The sequence below is a fragment of the Ambystoma mexicanum genome, chromosome 1p (assembly GCF_040938575.1).
Source record: "Ambystoma mexicanum isolate Mex_15411 chromosome 1p, UKY_AmexF1_1, whole genome shotgun sequence".
Taxonomy (NCBI): Eukaryota; Metazoa; Chordata; class Amphibia; order Caudata; family Ambystomatidae; genus Ambystoma; species Ambystoma mexicanum.
The window spans coordinates 1,221,960,414-1,221,982,261 of NC_090921.1; the positions used below are offsets into that span (position 1 = coordinate 1,221,960,414).

The 21,848-nt window shown below is 43.7% G+C and overlaps 1 protein-coding gene across 1 annotated transcript in view; it reads left to right on the forward strand.

Moving 5' to 3' along the window:
- The window catches only part of LOC138452175 (uncharacterized), a 276,023-nt gene that overhangs the window by 196,638 nt on the left and 57,537 nt on the right, over positions 1–21,848 (forward strand). The window contains exon 2 of the mRNA XM_069604954.1: positions 16,869–16,936. Coding sequence (XP_069461055.1) covers positions 16,869–16,936 — 68 coding nt within the window. The remainder of the gene's footprint in view (positions 1–16,868; positions 16,937–21,848) is intronic.

Sequence of the window (21,848 nt, forward strand, 5' to 3'; positions counted from 1 at the left end):
TTTGTCTAATTAGGTAACTACCAAGGCACACCAAAGGGCCCAGCGTACTCAAGCAACACAAAAAATGACACAACTCATGCAACTACATCCTGGGGACAGAGTGTACACCAGACAGCAGCACAGAACCTGGAGGGAACCCAAGTTCACTGGTTCCCATGAGGTCATCTATGCCATCCCAACCGTGGTTAAGCTGAAGAACCAAAAGGCATCGGTACATCTATCAAACGTCTGAAGAGACACTATCACAGCAAGAGAGCTCCAACAAGAAGCAGATAGTGTAAGAAGCACCATGGACCACAGTTCAGTAGAGACTATGAAAGCTTGTTTTAGAAGAGTACGACCCTTTCAGTGAATAAGAACTGCGAGGTCATCACAATGTCTAGAGGCACAAGCATAAAACAGCAAAAGATTGAAACAGCTGTGTATAAAGATGTTTGTTTCTCTTTTCTACTTTCTTATTCTATGATGAAAATAATGGCCATAGGGATTAGATATAAGACAGTAATGAAAGTTAAACTATGAATGTAGCTGAAACTAGAGGTTACCGCGTGACGAGACATAAAAGAAAGCATAAAAGCCAATATTATACATGAACATCATTCAGAAGGAGTTAACATTTGGTAAAACACCATGAAAGAAATAGGCAGGTCCCAATATAACGACTCATGTTATGTGAATGGGTTTATCCCACATGTGGTTGGCACCCTCAGATTGTTCATATCAAAGGAAATGTCAACATTAACGGCACAGTGCTTGGCACATTTAGTACTCTGCAAGTTACAAGCGCAATTCCAGGGACACACAGTACAAATACAGCTCAAAGAAACAGACAAAAGTAAATGTGAAGGGAAAAAAGGACCAGACTATAACAAGTTTGCGGTAAGACCCCATATGTACATAAAAGGTGCAACATACAGTAGCAAATAATTGGTGAAGGAACAAGCAGTATATAAAGCAGAAGGACAAGTGGCGTACACAGAATATGTCACAAAGAATGTAGGTGGAAAATACCCAAATGTATGGGCATCATATGTCAGCATGTTAATGAGCTTGCAGCAACATGAACAACCAGCAAAAGCACAGAAACTCACTCGATCTTCATTTTGTTTTAGAGGCAAAGGAAGTGCACCTGTTGGTCAGAATACAGGATGCTATAAGACTCTCACGATAACAGCATTACGAGATGGTACATCAATGGAAATGGGTGTCTTTTGGCAGTATGGATCGAAAGCCTACTTCCATCTACCATTATTATGGGACATGATGTGTTCCCTAGTGAGCCTTTATGCCCCAGTGCTTTGAATCCCTGAAGAACACCTTTTGATCCCAAAAGGAAAATCCCAGTCCCCTGCAGTGCTCCCAACAATGCAAATGCAAAGCAGCTCACATGCACTTTCATGTAGGAAGAGATCAAACTACTTGAGTAAAGAAGCAGACAAAGCGCTGGAGAAGGTACTAACGCTGTACCTCCTTTTCACAAAAACAGAACTATTCTTTGTATCTTATTTAGCCCCTGGAAAACAGGCTGCTACAAACGCTAAATGGCTCCAACTTGTCAAATGGAAATTGCTCCAGCTCGCTAATGCAACAGAGGAGGGTCTCAATGCCATGCTTATAATTATGACATTGCAGAATTGTATTGTTCTCAACCACTTCACAACGATGGAAGGAGGTGTGTGTGTCAGAAGATCGGAAGTACAGGTTACACATGCATGCCTCCAAATGATCAGGCTAATGGGTCTTTAAGCATAGCAATGAAGGTTTTACTTCACCTAAGCATAGTTATGGAGGAGGGAGGAGGAATTAAGAAAGAACAAGACTGGATAACTAAGATATTCTCCTGGATGCCAAACTGGCTAACAAAAGAATGCAGATTACTCCTACATATCCTGATATTCTTAATCTTCATTTGGATCCTGTACCAGTAATAATGGTATATTGTTTGTCTCGTGGAAGCAGTGTCAAGTTACTTGCAATTAAGGTAGGAGATGCCACTTCTCCTTGGAAAGATGAGAATACACAAACAGATGAACAGAGATAAAACCAAATGCCAGGATGGTGCGAATAGAGCACCCAATAGGCACACCAGGAACACTTTGGACACAGTACCCTGCTCAAGAAAACTACCTGAGTGCTATGTAGATCCCACATCGATGGAGATTGCAATTCCTTAGGGTGCAGCCCTTGGGATTATGCAAAGGGGGAGGGAATTTGAGAAACATTAGCAAAGTGTGGGTCCCAAAAAGATATATATGATTGGGCAAGAGAACAGGAATTAAGGGACAAGGAGTACATGTGGGAATTTGTTCCAGATGGAACCAAAGGGCGAACGTTGGGATGAATGTCAAATGTCCCAAATGCGAGAGAAAATACAAACTAAGGAAGCATATACAACACAAAAATTAAAACGCATTGAAGGCCAGAGGCTCAGATATTATGCATAACACATAGGCGTTACGTGAAGTCCACAAGGGAATAGACTCACTTCCGAGACCCCTCCTAGACGTAAGATAGACAGTGGGCAGCAATATACACATGCATACACTAAGAATTTAGTTCATGTAGGATGATGGCAAAGACGAATACTGTGTGAGCACACATTATGTTAAACCAGACATAAAGATATACATGCACACACAAGTGAGTAGGACAAGGCATGAGGAGTACTTCAAGCAGCAATATATGCACCCATTTGAAACACTAAAAGGAAGCAAATATAAAACACCATAAATATATCTAACATCCATTAGGTGTGTAACACATAGAGTATGCCTCAAAATAAATGTGGTTTTGTAGTCCATTTAGGTTTAGTAGGTCTCTGAAATAAATGGATTATTCCACACCTTACAGCACATCCATGTTCAGCTCACACTAGAGAGACATACATGCAAGGTTAGCAGTCATGGACAAGGTTTAAAGTCGCCCTGCGATTGGTCAGAACAGAGAGGCAAAGCTCATTCCTTGGCTCTGGACGTGGAGCAGTGACTTAATTAGGTGTTACAACTTTGTAAGGAGCACATGGGAAAGGGTGCAAGAGAATCACAGGGGATGGGCTAGGAGCAGAAGGTCAGCAGGTTCCCAGGCCTGGAGTAAATAAAACATGTAACAGGTATATGTCTATTCAAGGCTTAAGAAACCAGCAAGAATGAAGGTCACAGCTGCAGAGAATAAGAAAAGGAGCAGAAGGGCGCAAGGGTAAGTTGACCAGGGAGAAGACACATACTGCCCCCAGACTGAAAACATCCACCTAAGAGTGAAAGTACAGATACAGAACAATGTGAGCACCTCAACCAAGGAAGAGATCAGTATTCAGGACCAAGAGAAGCCAAGAGGTCCTTGTACATACTAAACAATATATTAAAGATTACATATTGATTTCTGACAACCCCTGAATTCGAGGTTTTCATAGGTAATAAGGTCATTTACCTTCATGCAGATACAAAAACACTATTTAGACCTGCACATGGTCCCAGAGCAAGAGGCCAAGAAGCACGCCCCATGAAGTCATGCAGACACATCATGAGAAAGGAAGGAGAAGGGTAAAATGTTTCCAATGAGAAGTCGTAATACTAGCTGTCAATTGAACAGCCAAAATGATGAGAACAGTGAGTCATTGCCAACCTTTCAGTCGCATGAGAAAGGATATTACATATTCTTTTTTTGTTTCCACAAAACCTTCGAAGAGACATAACCAATGGGCAACCAAATTGTTTGTGAAACATTTAAACCTGTAAACTGGCCAAGCAAAACTGTGTGAAACTAGGTCATCCCACCATGAGATCATTGCCAAGAAGTATTCATTAGAATGGTAACGAGGCATAGAATGGGCCAATAGAGTTAGGTATTGTACAGAACCACCTCTAGCACAACCAAGACTGTCCAACTACCAAATGTGAAATTACATGCATCTTGAAACTTTGTGAAAGAATCAACCCCACTTCTCCCTATATAAAGTGCCACTTAATGATGTCATTTTTATTGATTCGTGAATTGTTTTCAGCTGCGGCTGCATGTAATACATCTTTGTTTTTCTTGGTCCTGTGCACTCTTTTGGCTCATTGGATTATTTTTTTAATACTGATTTTTGGGCCTTAGACTACAACAATATGGTGGCTAGATTTGGTACGAGTGGAAACTCTGCTTCCACTATTTATTTCAAGAGGCAGAGATCTTGAATAAATCGCTAAGCCTCGCCTTTTGATTTATTGACATGGTAAATGGCCATGTTGCATGGAGATTCTGATGTTTTTATTAAGCCCTGTCACCATAATGTGAGGAGTGTGTCATATATGCCCTTAACATAACAGTGCTTATTTTTTAACCCAGGGCAATAGTGCCCTTTCCTTGAATTTTATGTGGTCTGCCCCAGCTCCCTTCTACAACCATTCCTCATGGGGTCTACTGGACCATAGCACCTCTGTACTTTTCAAATCGTCCTGCAAGTTAGCTGATAACGTGCCCACTATCTGCATCCTTTGGGGAGCCCTGCCTCTCTTCTACATTCAATTGACATGGGATGCAGATCTGAAATACCATCTCTACCTCCTCTTTGTCCTCTGAAAACAGTTGCTCGTCTGTCAAGTCTGTCAGTCGTAATGTCGGGTCGATGCATAGGACCGTGCGCCACTCTGTACCCTCCACATCTGTCCCATTTAAAATGACCTTGTTCTTCCTGGTGAGTGCTGCTTTTAAATGTAGTGTCTGTGTCGTTCTTGGTGCCATTTCTTTGTGTACTGCTGGTCTAAACAAGAATTCTGTGGTCAATCGAAATACCTTGTCTTTCATTCCAGGCACCCATCCTAGCAATACTTGTACCCCATAAAGGAACAACTTGGGGTGATGCGGTGAACCTCACAGGGTGTTGTGTGTGCAAAATGCTTGTATGATTGCTGTGACCCGCTCGTAGAGAATGCCGGCCATTGAGCATACAATGCCCTTCACCGAGAATGAAATTGTCATGCTTAATTTGCTCATGCTGTCCCTCCCTAATATGTTGATGGGTGTGTCTTTTGAATACAACAGGGACACTACTATTTACTGCATTCCTTTTGTGAGTGGCAAGTATTCTGTAATGGGAACCATTACAACAGCCCCAGAATATGCCTATGTGTCCATTTCGTTGTCCGACCAGGGAAAGACACTCTCCTTAATGCAGGGTTTGGTGGCTGCAGTGTCGACCAAAATGAGAAATGTTTTTGTCCAATCTTCACTGCTGCCTCCGGGTCCTCTTTGGGGTCATCAGCTATTGAAAGGATAGGACACACAAAAGACCTCTCTGGGTTGGCCTATTGGTCATTTGGGCCTGTATCACACTCACCTGTGTCTCTGCAGGAGTGATGGATGAGCCTCCCTTGAGCCCGAGTTCTCACTTCCCCTGTTTCAACCGGAGGGATACCTGTTAAATGCAAGATGTACTCTCAGACCTGATTTCCCTGGGCCCTTCCCTTCTCTTTGCTGTGTGCTGTGAAGTCCCCTAAGGGCTTACCTTGATTTTTAGTAGGGTGTGCACTCCATCCTGCATTCACAAGGGCGCGATTCACTCATATGAATGATGCCAATGTCTGTTGGCTGAGTTCAGATGCCACATGCTGTTATATGCCTTCACAGCGAGGCCGAGTGTTCAGGGTGCCAGTTTCTTCACTGGCTAGAAAGTCCTTTCCACAAGTGAATGTTGCGCGGAGGATGTTGAGTGTCCAGAATTGTCCGTATTGTCTTTGTTTGCCAAGGTATTTTGTGGGTGAGTAGCACTGCATGTAGAAGTCAGCTGCTGGTAGGAATGTGCAGCGTCTTAAATTTGAGCGCGCCTGGTAATGTCTCTCCCTTTCCCTTGCAGGAGTGGATTATGTGGTATTGGCGCCTCGAGTCAGGGTTCAGTGCTACAGGAGACTTGGTGGTCTGGTAAGTATGCACGGAGGCTTTGGTAAGTATGCACCGCGTTATGAGAGAGAGAGAGTGCAGTGAAATAAGTCTACGCGTTATTTGGGCGAATGCAATGAATAATGTCTCTTCATTCTTTTGCAGGGGTTTTTGCGCTTGTACAACTGACCTGGATCCAACGCCGCCGGAAGATTTGGTGAGTATGCGCAGAGTTACTGAAGTGCGCGTGCTAACGCAGTTCTTCTTTGTTCTTACAAGTGCTGGTGTAGAAGTCTTCTCTTGACCGGAGATAGCTGCGGCATGGAGAAAGCACAGAGGTTCCTCCGGAGCAGGTAAGCAGAAGCAGAATGATCCGGAGAAGGTAAGCAGAAGCAGGAGGATCCGGAGCAGGTAAGCAGAAGTAAGATGATCCGGAGCGGGTAAGCAGAAGCAGGATGATCCGGAGCAGGTAAGCAGAAGCTGGCTGATCCAGAGCACAGCAAGTGTGTTGCTGATGCAGCTCACAGTAAGCAACACAAGTCACTGGATCTTATATAGCCAGCCACACCCAAACACTAGAGAGCTCATGAATTGTCATGCACTTCCTGTTTTCCAACAGGAAGTGGTAACCAGGAAGTTCCTACAAACACTAGGAAGGAATTAAAAGGAGGTATCTGCTATGGGTCTTTTGTGTGCCTATGCCAGGCCTGCCAAGCATCCACCCAGCTTGCCCCAACTACCTGCCTGGTACCCATGTAGCCTGGTCCTGGAAATGGGAAGGAGTGGCCTCCAAATACTGCAGATGCTATGTAGTGTAATACTGTGTTCTGGGATAACAGTGTGCTGTCCCATTGCGTACAGATTTGTGCTTCAGCCTGTAAGGCATTCCGTGGTACTGTTGCTTGCTGCTGAGTGTTTGTCTGTGGTTTCTGGGCAACCCAGGTCCTGCAGATTTGACTGCTTGTGTGAAGGGAACCTACTGTGGTTGTATCTGTTGCTGATATTGTATCTTATTGTGGGTTGTATCTTATTGTGGGTTGTATCTTATTTTTGCATGAGTTGTATCTGTTGCTGCATGGGATGTATCTGTTGCTGCATGGGTTTCACATATACCTGAAACTCCCTTGCCCCCCCAGGCCGTAATGTAGCTGATGACTTTGCAGGCACATCCATGCACAGTGTCCCCTCTGCCCACATACAAAGCATGTTCCACAAAATCTGGGTCCGGCTCCTCCATATCTGAACCCCTCCCTCTCTGTGAGCAGCCTTTGCCTTGTTAATAATATCCTGACTGTTGGTAATAGCCACCTTTTTTTATAATACCCTTGTGGCTGGTATGCCCTCTGTTGAAGATACCCTCTGTGCTGCTGGAACCCACCTCCTTGATGTGGATATACTCCTCCCTGTGGCACTCCCCCTGCAGGAAAAAAACTCTTTTGGGGGTTGGGGGGGGGGGGCTGCTTCAAGCTGCCCTGGAACAATGTTTGTAAGTACAACCCTTTCCATTGATATTTTTGCTAATTTCTTTTACACCAATTTCGCCTCTGTCTTGACTGTATTATCTTTGGTGTCTTTCTCTCTTTCCTGTTTGCTCTTATAAAACTGTATGATGTGGGTCCATATGTCAGGCTACCCCTTCCCTTTAATATCAACTGCCTTCTCTAGGGATGCTTGCACATTCCTGGGGAGGACCCAGAGTAATATGTGATATAATATTGGTATGTTCACGTCCCATGATTGTCGTGTCTCTAATGTGCACATCTCCTTAATCTGTTCTATGTACTCTGCAGGGTCTTCGTCTTGTTGCATTTTGCATGCCAAAATGGCCTGCATGTCTGATGTGTCTGGGTACATGGTCTTCAATACTTTCCACACGTGTGCATGGGAGTTATTGAAGGGTGCACTTTTGTAAATGTTACTACTCAATTTAACTCTGCAGTATCCTGCCTGCTGCAGGCTTTAGCGTAGGGTCCAGCCCATAGGTAGGGTGCTGTGGCCAGCACTGCTGCATCCCTACCTTTCCCCACCTCTTTGGTGGGTTCCTCTTTTTTCTCTTAATACAGCTTCCATAGGCCTAACATATTTATTTCGTACCTTCATACATCGCCAATAAATATGTGAACATATTTTCTATTGTATCAGTATTGAGCGTTCCTTGTCCTGGCATTTCTCCTGAACAACAAAAACCCATGGGTGGGTACCTCTACTACACTGGCACTCTGAGGTAAAACAATAATATATAGAACAGTGATAGTACAAGATGGAAAAATTAGAAAATAACTGTGGAGATTGAGACTAGAGCTGTAGCTGCTTATTCATTATTTTATTTCATTCTGATTAGATATAAAATGAGGTTTCAAAATGTAAAAATATGAATTCAAATTCTGATTCAGTAAAAAATTCATTCATACTCCATACATACCATTCAGTTCTAAAACAGTTCATGATTTTGAGAACTCAAAGTTTTCATATAAACTTTTTCAATTACAATATACTTAATAGCAATTTGCATTCACTAATAATTGTCCACTTTATATACATTATCAACTATAGGTGTCCCAAATTGTAATCCTCCCATTTGTGAAGGACTTCCAATGTAACAATAGTTTCGACTCCACAGGGTCTGGTAGATGTCCTCCAGACAAATTGTGTGTGTCTTCTTCGGGATGTGTGAACATTTATTTTCTAAAAACAAACCAATAACATACTTATAAAAAACAGCTCAGTTTTCTAATTTCTAAACTCGAGAAGGCCGATTCACATCTGGCCCAGTATGTGCGTTAGAAAACAGGATACAGTAAAATGTCTCTATCTGTCTGACCTTGAAATCTGATTGTGCCAATATATCCAAAATCAGAATGTAAATACCTTTACATGACCTCTGTAACAATCCTTGGACATGCAGATAACTAAAAACGTATCGGTAACAGGCCTGGCTCGTTCCCACTCTTGGGCAGCATAGCTCATTCAGTAGTTTTAGTTCGAAACCCGTCTGGCGTCTTACCTATGGGCAAGAGTCCAGAAAGCTCCAAATATTTCTTTCTTAATGATTCACGTGGTCTAGTCGTGATGTTAAGTCCACTGGAATTAAAACAAGGAAATATCAAATGTCTAGCTATGAGTAAATGACGAAAGTCTGTTACTAGGCAGACATTTAGTAAATCTTGTAATGACTAGTGGAATATTCAAGGTTCTCTTACAAATGTCTTGGTCAAAATAAACATTTGCAATCTACCATAAGATGAAATAGACAACGGGAGAGGAGAAGAGAAGAGAGCAGTGAAAGAAAGTCCCTCCTCCCATCCTAAACATTATTTCAACAATATGTGTGGTCAATGTACCTTGCGCTCTTTTCTTTGCTTTAGTGAGACATCATCTTTCTTGCCTTGAATGCCCGTCATGCATACGTTCTGACGATAGTCATTTCGGTTGAGGCCTTTTTATGTCGCTCTATAACAAAACCATTAACACATCAGGTAATATCCCAAACACCCATTTTGGTTGGATCCTTTTATTTTTAGAGAAAGCTCTTACCTTAAACGCTTTTCTTTACTTTAATACGGCTACTTCGCCTGTAATCGCTTGCATACGCGCTCAGGTGAGGGCCGAGAAAGTGTGTCCTTGTTGGACACGTGCGGTCTGTCTAGGTTAATCTGTGGGTTACAAAAAGAGAACAAATATTTACCTATTCCGTCTGTTCTTAGGGTGTGTGAGCGTGTTTATGTATATATATGAGCGCTCTTACCTGGATATAGTATCCTACGTCCTTTCTGGGTCCCGCACGTACAGATCGACCCGAAAGTAGAAAACTGTGCGTTTTTTTAAATATCCTTGCTCTCTCTAACGAGCCTGAAAAATAAAGACTAAGAAAGGACAAAGATGCTCTCTCGGTCAAACGTGACGGAAATTAAAGTGTTTCCCGATTACGTTCGTGTTTAATCCGATTGGTATGAAAAAAATGATTTTTTTTTTAAATACATGTGTCTTTTGTGTCTGTGCTCCCCATGGCATGCCTAATAGATAAGGCTGAGAGACGACAGGGATTCGCTCTCGAACAACAGTAAGGAGATTAGGATGCTGGCATTTCTCCTGCACACATTGGAAATGGTATTTTACTATTTTATCTCGATATTGGGACAGTCTCCAAATGATTAACACAAAATAAACATTACACATCATCCATATATCCTACAGGCCCACACAATTCTTTATAACAAAACTCTCTGGCCTCTCCACAGGCCCACACAATTTCTTTTTACAAACTGCAAAGAAATCTATCTTACTATCCAACTACCTGGACCCTCATCCGTGGGCCATCAACCTACTTATACAGACACTAAGCACTACTATTTACAGCAGCAATGTCATGCCAGTCCTTCCACCTCAACCAACATGATATACCACAAAATGTCTAATATATTATACTATACTGTACTATATGCAAATATACAATCAACTGTACTATGCACCACTCCATCTAATGGAATTCTGACACTGGGTCTCATTAGGACCCTGGCGCTAAGTGTTTAACAGCGCTGTAAAAGGCTGCGGTGCTGTTAAACACTTAGCGCCTTACTACGAGGTCTCTTTGCGGGACCCGACCTGAACGGCTGGTCTAGACCAGCCGTTAAAGTAGGAACCCGCAAAGGGACCTTGGTGCTAAGTACGGTACCGCAATTTGTGGTTCCGTACTTAGCGCCTTCCCCAGTCTCATTGAGCCCTTTGGGGCAAAAATGGGAATGGGGAAAGGCCAATGTTCAATGGGGAATTATCGCCCCACAAACCTTGGAATGGGATGGTAATTCCCCATTGAACATTGGCGAACTCGTTACGATACCGGCACCAACCATGGTGCTAATAGCGCCATGGTTTAGCGCCAGTATCATAATGAGGGCCACTGTCTACGCAATCATCTATTCTACTATAGATGTGTCTGCCACACACCCTCTCCCTACTGGATGTGTGGGAATAACATCTGTGACTACTATGACCGATCGGCCTCCCCGATAGGATGCGTCCTATAAACCATAAAAGTTCTGCCACGTGCATGCATGCACAGCGCTGCATATTAATGCAATGGTAAACGCACATGCTCTAGGGATCCTCAAGTACTCTCGATGCTGAGTTTTACTCCATGGCCTGCACCTCCATTTGAGCACAGGCAGCACCCGGGAACAGGCAGACCTTTGCAAACTCGGAATCTGCATTACCTCCTTGTGTGTGCACTTGGGAATGGTCTCTGCCTGCCTACCCTGTTTCCCCAGATGTGAAGCAAAAATACCCTCAGCTTGCTGAGGGAACTGAGGAACTCGCTGGGGCCTCCACAATGTACCAGGGTCCTCCATCAAAAGTAAAAGGACGTAGACCAAGCAAGAAGTAACCCAGATTTATTGGACCCAAAACAGCTGGGAGATACGGTTCATAAAGCTCTGTGGAACTGAAATGAGCTTGACGCCACCCACTGTGGCTTTACCTTGAAACACTTGGGTATACGCGCGTTATAAATGCCTCATCGTATCATACACAAATTACAAAATTAACATACAACATTCTAGTTACATTTTTGGGGTAGGTCTTGGTCGAACTACATCAGTCCACTATAGTGGGCTGTACCTTACGTGACACTTATTAGATAACACATTTCATGGAACAAAATCACATTGTCAATTCTCGTGACATCACACACGTTCCCACATCACCCCGCAATTATGTGCTGATCGGTCAAAAAACACTGGATTGCCATTGGTTGGCACTTCCCAATATACAAATAAATTACCTGCTGCATACTGATAAGTCATGGGATCTTGAGATGTCATGGGCCAAGACTTTCCCACTGAGTCTGACCAATAATGTGCCCTGCGGACATCAATGAGGACACTTTACAACATTGCACCCTTGGAACACCAAAACCTCTCACCGCAGCTCCCTTGCCACACCTCGCTGCCAGGCGTGCTCTTAAAAACATACCCAACATTGTGAATATTTTTGAATTAACCGTATTTAATTGCTTTTCCCCTGCCAATTCTTCTCACACCCCAGGTGCCTAGCTCATTGGCCTCGAAATTATCTCATGGAGAGGCTTCAATAGGACTATGTTCTCCTGGGAGACATTACTATTACAACATTACTGTACACTGTTTCTGCTGTATATTAAAAAATGCATCTTGCTATCACAAAAACCTGAAGTCCTTTACTATGGGCTTTCTACAAAAGTGATTTCCTAAAATGAGCCTACAAAAGACGGCATATCTATTGTTCATATATTGCTCAAAATCCCCCTACCACGTTACCCCATAAGATATCTTGCATCCCCATCCCAGCACTGCCCCAGCTACCCTATTGCTAAACGCGGATACACAAACTCATTTCCATTTCCCAGTGGTGGTACTTTATGCTGCGCCAGCTCCTGTGTCTTAACAAACTATGTCTATAATACCTGCACCATGTGAAGTGACATCACCTCTCCCGACATCACCCACCACGTAACCACCACGTAACCTTTACGTTATCATGTCACTTGCATAACTGGTATGTTCACCCTCTTGGCAGTGCTGGATCTGAACCCTTATAACAACATCATGGCCAGTTTCACATGTATTTGTTTAGATTAAATGTGGGAACTTCTGATCCTACTGTAATTGCCTGAGCAAGCTCTTTCTAATAAGTCTTCTTTGTTAAGTTAAGCAGACTTTGGAGAGAAAGGGGTCCTTACTTCCATAGAGTTGGATAAAGAAGAATATGAGTTCTTTGTTCCTTTGTACAGCAGCTAAACTTCTTGTTTTGTCTCCAACAATATGCATCGGTTGAACTTTTTTCTCGCTGGAGTTCCGCTGTGGGTATCATTTCACAGTATTCCCCAAAGAGCGGAAAAATACTCACTATTTGCAGTTCGATTTAGTACTATCATCTTATTCCTTAAAAGATAGGATAGTGATATCTGTGGCTTGCTTTGGAAATTAATCTCTGCTCGGTCTGGATGTTTTATTTCTTTTTTTACTTTGTATATTGACTTACTGTATATAGCCATGCCTTGAAAACGAAGGCGAACAAGAATATTCAATAAGAATATATTCGGACATTGATTAAAAATTGAATTTTTATTAGCACCATCTGCTAGTTGTTATATATATTCTAGATAATCGCACAGAGTAGGAAGAAATTATTTTATCACCATTACATGGATAGCCTCCAATCCATCATGGACCAATATGCTTCCCTGAAACCCAAAACACTTAAATCACACAAACTAGATAACAACTGGGTCACAGGTGAGCTGGACTCCCTCTGCAGACAAAAAATATCTCTTTAACACCTCAGGAGGATACACCTCACACCATCTAACCTAGAACACCTTACTAACCTTACTAAGACTTACAAAAGTACCCTAATTACATCCAAAGCCCACTACTATAATGCACGCATTTCCAGCAGCAACTTAAATTCCAAGAGCTCTTCGCCATCCTCAAAGAGCTTGAAAACCCTGTCCTTAACAATCCCCAGCCTTATGCGATACATTCTGGTGCTCTACATACAGTCTGCTCTGCCCTGGCCCATCAAATTGACTCCCTAAGAATCAAAATCAAAGCTAAAAAAATACTACTTGCATCTAAACTCCCATACTCAGAATCAGCAAATGCTCTGTCACCTTATACCCCCAGCCCAACCCCTTCTACTTCTCACAAGTATCCCAACAGGAAGTACTCAAACCTATCCTTGAACTCAAATCTTCCACTTGCAATGGTGCTACCTGCTCGGCCAGCATAGTCGAGCTTTGTGCCATTACCCTCACTCTGGTCATCACCCAAATCATCAACACATCCTTTGCTACTTGCTCAATACCTGCCAATCACAAGGCCACCTCGGCCACCCCCATCCTTAAGAAACCTTCACTCCACCTCTCCCTTCCCACCAATTACCGCCCCATCACCACAGTGCCTTTCCTTCTCAAGATTATTAATCATATGGCCTATGATCAAGTACAGCACTAACTTGAAAACCATAACCTACTAGGCGCCAGACAATCGGGCTTCCACCCCAAACACAGTGCTGAATCAGTCCTACTAGAGCTAAAAAATCATTTAGACACCATTCGGGTCTCAGGCAATCTAGCCACGCTCCTGCTGTTAGACCCCTCTGCAGCATTCGACTTGGTTGATCTACCACACCACCACCTTGATGCTAACTTCTATTTCTCTACTTCAGCCACACCATGGATCAAATCGTTCCTCAGTGAACTGACCTCTAGAGTCACGACTGGCGATACTGCTGCTGACCGCCTTGCTGTCTCCATAGGAGTCCCCAAAGGTTCCTGTCTCTCCTCCACCATGTATAACATTTACACCATACCGCTCTTCGACCTGCTTGACTCTCGCGGAATTAGCTACACCAACTTTGCAGATGACACACAAATTCTCATACCAATCTCTACAAACCAATTCCAATGACACAATTACGATAAACAGGGTTTACAGTATTATTCAACATTGGAATGGCTATGCATAACATATGCCTGAATGATGACAACACCGAGCTGTTATTTGTGGGCTCCTCGTACCGTCTCAAATCCCTAGACCTGGCCTTTTCATCCTTCCTCATTAATGGTTCCCCTACATTTGTCTCGAAATGCATCAAAACGCTAGATATTCACCTTGGCAGAGAACAATCATATTAACGCCCTCGCCTCTTCCAATGCTTACACCGCCAAACTCAACTCACTGAGATGAAAATTCCTCTCCACAGAAAACTGCCTTACACTTGCCCGAACCATCATCATCAGTAAGCTGGACTACTGCAACTCTCTGTGCATGGGCACCTCTTCAAAAAACCTTGACAAATTACAACTGTTACAATACAAAGCCCTCTGGGCTGTCGGAAATCAGATCACATTTCAGCTGCCAGATAGATAGATGTAAGGCCCATTGTCACCCCATCAAAGCTTGCATTGACTTCAAGATTCTGACACTCGCACATAGTTGAATCTACAAAGAGGCTCCTCCCTATCTCAACAACTGTATTTTCTTCAAGTGTCCTGTGCATTTGTTATGATCCTCCTCCTACCTCTCTCTGTCCACCCCATATTCCATCACAAAAAAGCAGGAGGCACAAGCTTCCTCATCATAGCCTTGGAGGAATCCCGCTGGTAATTGCGCTAGGATGCCACCAATGCTATTAGCAGTACTGCTACTCGGTCTGGCGCTATTAGAGCCAGATCGCGAGTAGTGGTAAGGCAGTCAATCTCCAGCTTCCTGCCCAAACACGGGATTGGGCAGAACGGTAATGTGGCAGTAATAGCGTTCCTGCCACATTTTTGTTGCTCTGTCCATCCCCTGATGAGGCCCTAGTCTCGGCTTCCTCACTCTGCAACTCGCTTCCTCGCTCTGGAACTCGTTTCCTCACTCTGGAACTCGTTTCCTCCAAATATCAGAAAGAAACCACCCTACCTGACCTTCAGAAAACTTGTAAAAACCTGGCTTTTCAGCAAATGTGACTAACCTGCTCCAGTTTTGCTCTGCGTTGCACCCTCTGATTATCATGCTTACGTAATGTTTACCTGTACAAACTCTGTGACACCTTCAGGTTTGGGCGATATAAAAATGTAATAAATAAGTAAAATAAAAAAATTTGGTAAGGTTAGTTCAGTAGATATTTAATATTACAATGGTGTTTTTATTATGGAATGTGAACATTTTTAATGTTATGTTCTTAAAGACAAGAAATATGTTTTTAAAATGATGAAATGTAAATGTAAATTCTTGATTTTATGGTTTTACCAGAATAAATCAATCACAACAACACAATAACAAAAGATATTTCATAGCAGCAGCTGTGGGGAAGTCACAAGAACAAACACCAACACAACACTTCAGACAAGTCCCAATCCTGCCTGCTCCCACACTCAGGACATCACTTTATATAGATTTTAAAATATATTGCACTCTATTAGCACAGGAACAGAATGAATTAAGAAGATTTCTCCACATTTTTTAATTTCAGCAGCATTCTTATATAAAAGTGGCCAAACACAGAACTCTCCCAGAACAGTCCCTATGCCTTCTGACTGATATCCGAAGTCCCTTTGCAGGTCCCGTCCTTAACGGCTGGTCAAACCAGCCATTAAGGGAGGACCCACAAAGGGACCTCGGAATTGGGCGGTAAGGGATTACCGGGACCAGTGCCCTTACCGGTACCGGTAATCCCTTACCGCCCGGGTCGTAATGAGGCGCATTGTCAGATGTATTTATGGCGTTATTCTGAGGCAGTAAATTCACACATTTCTTTGCATATTCTCTAGCTTTATGCTACCCTTTTCACACCTCTGTTTTCAGTTGGTTGATGGTAGTGTTATATCCATTGCAAGCCTCATGCGGTGGAGCATAAAGTGAGGTGTCGTTTTAGCCTCACCTTTACCGGAATGACCCCCAAAGACCTCTGTTTTTCACCTGCATGACATTTTCATGCAGGTGCAAAATTTGTTGATTCCTATGGAATCCACCTCAGCTTTGCATATGCTCAAACCCAGGCAGATTCCATAGAATTCCTTTTGAAACACGACCTGGAAATTGTCATTTGCATGCTGCATTTTCTTTTTACGAGATCGATAGTCAAATGGAAGACAAAATGTCATTTTCCTTCACATTTTTCATTCCTTCTTCTTTATGTCGTGTGAATGTTTAAAATGGCATGCAGTGTGGTACCTTGCATGCAATTTATATTCTCCACTACTAAAACACAAACAACTCCCCATTCTGCCCGCATCAATATAAGCCGGTGCCCATAGCAAAGCAGCATTCTCTTCCTCCCTTCATATTTTCCACTCCTATCTCTGATTTTCCACGAACCCCCTTCCTTCCCACTGATTCGTTTGTCCACTCATGTATTTTGTTCTTTAATGATCCTTTCTCTACCTACAAGGTACCTTGTTGCAAAATGCTTTCAATCAAACACAGGTGGGACAGATTGCTGTGTTTATAATGAAAGTGATGTTCATGTCTGCGTCTTTGTTCCTGTTCTAGAGCCAGATGTAGGAGAATACATGAAGGAACCATGGCATCTCTCTGCCTCCTGATCCTTCTCTTTGCAGGTGAGGTAACCCTGTCTCTGTCATGTTATCGGTGCTGCATTTGGGCTCTCCTGTGTGTTAATACATCTGTATATGTGGCAATAGTTCATACATCGAGAGTGTTGAATCTTCGCATGAGCAGTGTCTACCAATGCAGTACCCCTTGGGGGGGGTCATTTTCTAAAAAATAGAAATTGATGCAGGGGACCACTGAAGTTTGCACTTATCTGCTGTCTGGTCCCCTTAATTAATGTTTTTAGATGTACAAGGCTGAGAGGAAAACTGGTGAATAAAACCAGGTAAAATTGCATGTGCTTAAAATTGTACTCTCTGTCTTGCAAAAAAGTTAATGCTGCCAGAAAAGTATGCTTTGCAGATGGTGTTTACAAATGGAATTCTTTGGAGGTTGTCTTTTGTTTAGCAGATGCTAAACCAAGGTGGATTCCATAGTAATCCATTCATTGTATGCTTGCAACGGCCCCACAACATTCTTCCCACTGTGGCCGTCAGCAATCCATCCATTATGCCTGCCTGCGTTTCCCTACTCGGGGACTACACCCCACACAATGCTCGCTGCAGGCGCGCAATACTAATGCTAAGAGTCACAAAACAAATGCCCTCCACCTACGGCTCCCTCTATGTCCATCAGCTGATGCATCCCAATCCCTCTCCAGACCAAATTGTAAATGCTGCCACAGGCAAAAGGTCACACAGACCCCACAACAACGGACCGCTACTCGCCCCCATACTTGCCATGAACACTATGGAATGCTTTGCTCACGGTCTAATGAACCACCCTCAGCCACGAGCATCCCCAGACACAGACCCATCGGCCAACTCCTTCGACCCCTGCACCAACCATGCTCAGAAATCGGAGACTCTGCTCACGCTTCTACAGAATTTCTTACACTTCTGCAACCCCTAAGCTGCACACAATGAACTCCTTTCTACGCACACGCACTACACCCCAATGCCTGCAATCCATCTCCACCTTCAAAGAGCCTGTCCCCCCACTATTACACAAAAACATAGTACCACCCTCTCTGCACCCAGAACAGAACTATGCACCTTGATCCTTACCAAGCCTAACAAACTCCCCATCATTCATCTAATAGCTCCACAAAAGATGCTCTTAAACCACCCTTAGCCATCTCACTCCCACTCTCTACCATTGCATCTCATTAACACACACAGCAAACGCAATCCACCTACTAACACAACCAAGGTTATAGCATCACCAGATAGTAGCCTGTATAACAAACCTCTACCCAGACGTGTGTCACCTATCCCACTTCCAGCCACTCCCACACCAAACATGATCCCCAGGCCCCCCACCCCAGCATAGCCACTCTCCCCCTCCTGACATGCTCCCTCATTAATGTACACTCACTGCCAGCCCATGCTCTAGACATCAATGACCTCATCACTAAGCACGACCTTGAAACCCTAGCATTCACTGAGACCTGGCTTCACGAAGGATCAGCCCCAGCACTATCCCTAGCCATGCCCTCGGGTTATACTATCTTCAGGAACGACAGACCCACATCACGAGGAGGTGGTGTTGCTTTGATAGCCACAGATGCACTTCCCTTAAAACGGCGCAACACATCTATGGAAGGCAATTATGACATCTTAACGCTCAAATTCACTCATTCACCTATATGCACCATCACTACCCACCTTATCTACCAACCACCTGGCCCACTAAAAATGTCCAGGCTAGCCTCCTTAACACTCTCCAAGATAATCTAAAAGCCTCTTCCAAAATCATCCTTTAGGCAGCCTCAACCTATGCTTATTTGACCCAAGCAACACTCAAGCCTCATCGCCTTCCGATGCCATAGACGTCCTAGGTTTCTGTCGGCGCAGCACCAAGCCCACCCACTGCAAAGGATGTACTTTAGTTTGGATCACTGATCACAACTGCCAGGTCTCCTCCAGCATCACAACCCCATGCCCCTGGTCAGACTACTTCATCGTCCATTTCGCCATCCCACAACCGACTAAACCTAAAACCACAACTAACCCACTACCACCAGCCATGACAAGAAGCTCTCAGAAACTCACCAGAGAAAGTACCCTGCCCCTACTAAACACCCCAGCCTTCAAACCCCCTTTCACATCCAACCCCAACGCAATAATGGATACCTACACCTTTACCCTCTCTAACGCAATGAACACCATAGACCCCCTAGCCTATCACAAATCCAAAAAAGTTAGACACTCAAACTCCTGGTTCACCCCCAACTTACCAGAACTGCTCTCCCACAAATGACAAGCCCAGCTAACATGGCTAAAGGAACCGACCGACTCTCTTAAAAATGACTTCAGCATAATAGCTAAACGCTGTAAAACTGCCAATATCGCAGCCATATCCAATTCTTTCAACTCAAGAATCAGCAACACAAAGTCTGATGCTAAAGAAATCTTTAACATTTTCAGAGAACTCAAAGCTCCTCCCCCTCCGGCCCACATCACTTATCAAAGATGTGTCATGGTGCACAGATATCAAGGCAGCCTTACTAGGTACAATCGACACACTTAACTCAAAAACTATCGCTCAACAAACACCCACCCCATAGCCACCAATATCAGCTGCACTCCCCCCCCCCCCACACCATCCTCCACTCAGTTTAGCTTCAGAGATCTCTCTGAAAGTGAACTCCTTAAACTTAAAGCCTCAGACCCTCCAAATGTAAAGGTGACTTCTGCCCGGCAACACTCATCAAAGATTGTGCAGATGTGCTAGCACCAGTCATCACTGCTTTTATAAATGTATCCTTCACTATGAATACCGTCCCAGTCAGCCTCAAAGAATCATGGTTCCTCCCTTTAAAACACTCTTGACCCTGCAATTCCATCCAATTATAGGCCAATCACCACAGTCCCCTTCCTCTTAAAGACCCTAGACTGTGCAGCCTACCTGCATGTTCAGTGCTACCTGGAAGACAACCACATTTTAGAAATGTGCCAATCAGGCTTCTGGGCAGGTTACAGGATTGAATCTTCCCTGCTCAACCTAAAGATTGAACTTGACGAGATCAGGGACATAGGAAAGTCTGCCCGGCTCCTCCTCCTAGACCTATCCACAGCATTTGGCTTGGTCAACCATTCTCCCCACCTGCCAGTACCTGGATTGCCCCCTTTCTGGAAGGTAGGGTCATGAGGGTTTTCTCAGAGACTGCAAACACATCGCCCTCTTCCATTACCTGTGGCGTATCCCAGGGGTCCTGCATGGCCAAAACCCTCTACAATATATACACCAGGCCTCTCCTCAACATCCTTGACTCCCTAGGCATAGCCTACACTAATTATGCTGAGGACACACAAATCCTCATCCCACTCTCAGGCAACTACCTAGCTGATTCTACCACACTCAACAACATCCATTCAATCATACAGGCTTGAATGGCAGCCAACAACCTCTGCCTTAACAGCAAGAAAATGGAAATCTTAATTGTCGGCCTTCCAAATGCCCTGAAATCACTGGACAAACAATACTCATAATTTAAGATCGACAATTGCACTATTCCGGTCTCTTCAACCATGCATACCTTAGGAGTCTACCTGGACGCCTCACTTACCATGCCCAAAATCAAAAAAAGCTCTGCAGGGGGTTCAAGCTTCCCCTATGTTGCTGCAAAACTGTTGAATTATCTCCCCCCCCCACCCTGAGGGCTGACAAATATTATTCGATCTTTCGTAGAGCTCTCAAAACAGCTTTTCTCCTAACATACCACACAGCCTTTAGTACTGTAAATATCACCAGCTATCGTCTCAACAAAATGTTTGTTACTACTCTCTCTTCTATGCAGCTGTTCTTGTTTTCTTATTACGGATGTAATCTGCTAAATGTATGACAAAGTATGCTTCCTGACTTGTACCTGCAACAGCGCTTCAATGCCTCAGGGTTGTTTGTGTGCTTTATAAATGAAATGAATAAATACAATTTGTATGCAAGTGTAAAATGAAGTGTTCATGCAAGATGGATGAGGAAAACATGGCAGACTGCTTCATGCCCCTTGTCTGCCTGGCGTGAACTCTAAAAGGGGCTGGAGCATCGGATGACTATGTAAAAACATGATGCCTTGCTTTTGCACCTCTATTTCATGCACCACCCATTTTAAAATAACACTCTTGCTGTTTTTTGCACGTAGGTTAGGTACACTTGTGCAATCATTAGAATCCGTATTTACCTACAGGCAATTCCCTGTTATTCCTATTCCAGTCTACCCGATACATTCCACAGCATCCAGAATTCCTCACTTATTGCTCCAATTTATTTTGAATCTGCGACCCACCTCATTCTTACTTAAAACACATAGGGCCTCATTACGACCCAGGCCGTAAGGGGTTAACGGCGCCGTAAAAGGTGGCAACGCCGTTAACCCCTTACCGCCTAATTAAGAGGTCCCTTTGTGGGTCCCTACCTTAACGGCTGGTTTTACCAGCCGTTAAGGATTGGACCCGCAAAGGGACCTTGGAGGTAATTACGGTACCGCAATTTGCAATACCGTAACTACCGCCTTCCCCATTTCCATTGAGCCCTATGGGGGCAAAAATGGGAATGGGGAAGGGCCAATGGTGAATGGGGAATTACCGCCCCACCAACCTTGGAATGGGGCGTTAATTCCGCCATTGACCATGGCGGAATCGGTAAAATACCGGCGGTATTAGCGCCATGGTTACCGCCTGGGTCGTAATGAGGCCCATAGTTTCAGACCTGAGGCCTCCCAACCTATTACAACATTGTAATCATGCCTAGCTCTGACCCTGCAAAATAATGAACTCGTAATAAAGATTTTTTGTTTAACATTAAACAATGTGTGAAAATAAAGAATCCATATTGACAGATGTCAGAATGTTTTTTATGTGCACTATTTCAATCTAACAATATTTTAGGCTTCAGGGATGTTAATTTAATGATAACTGC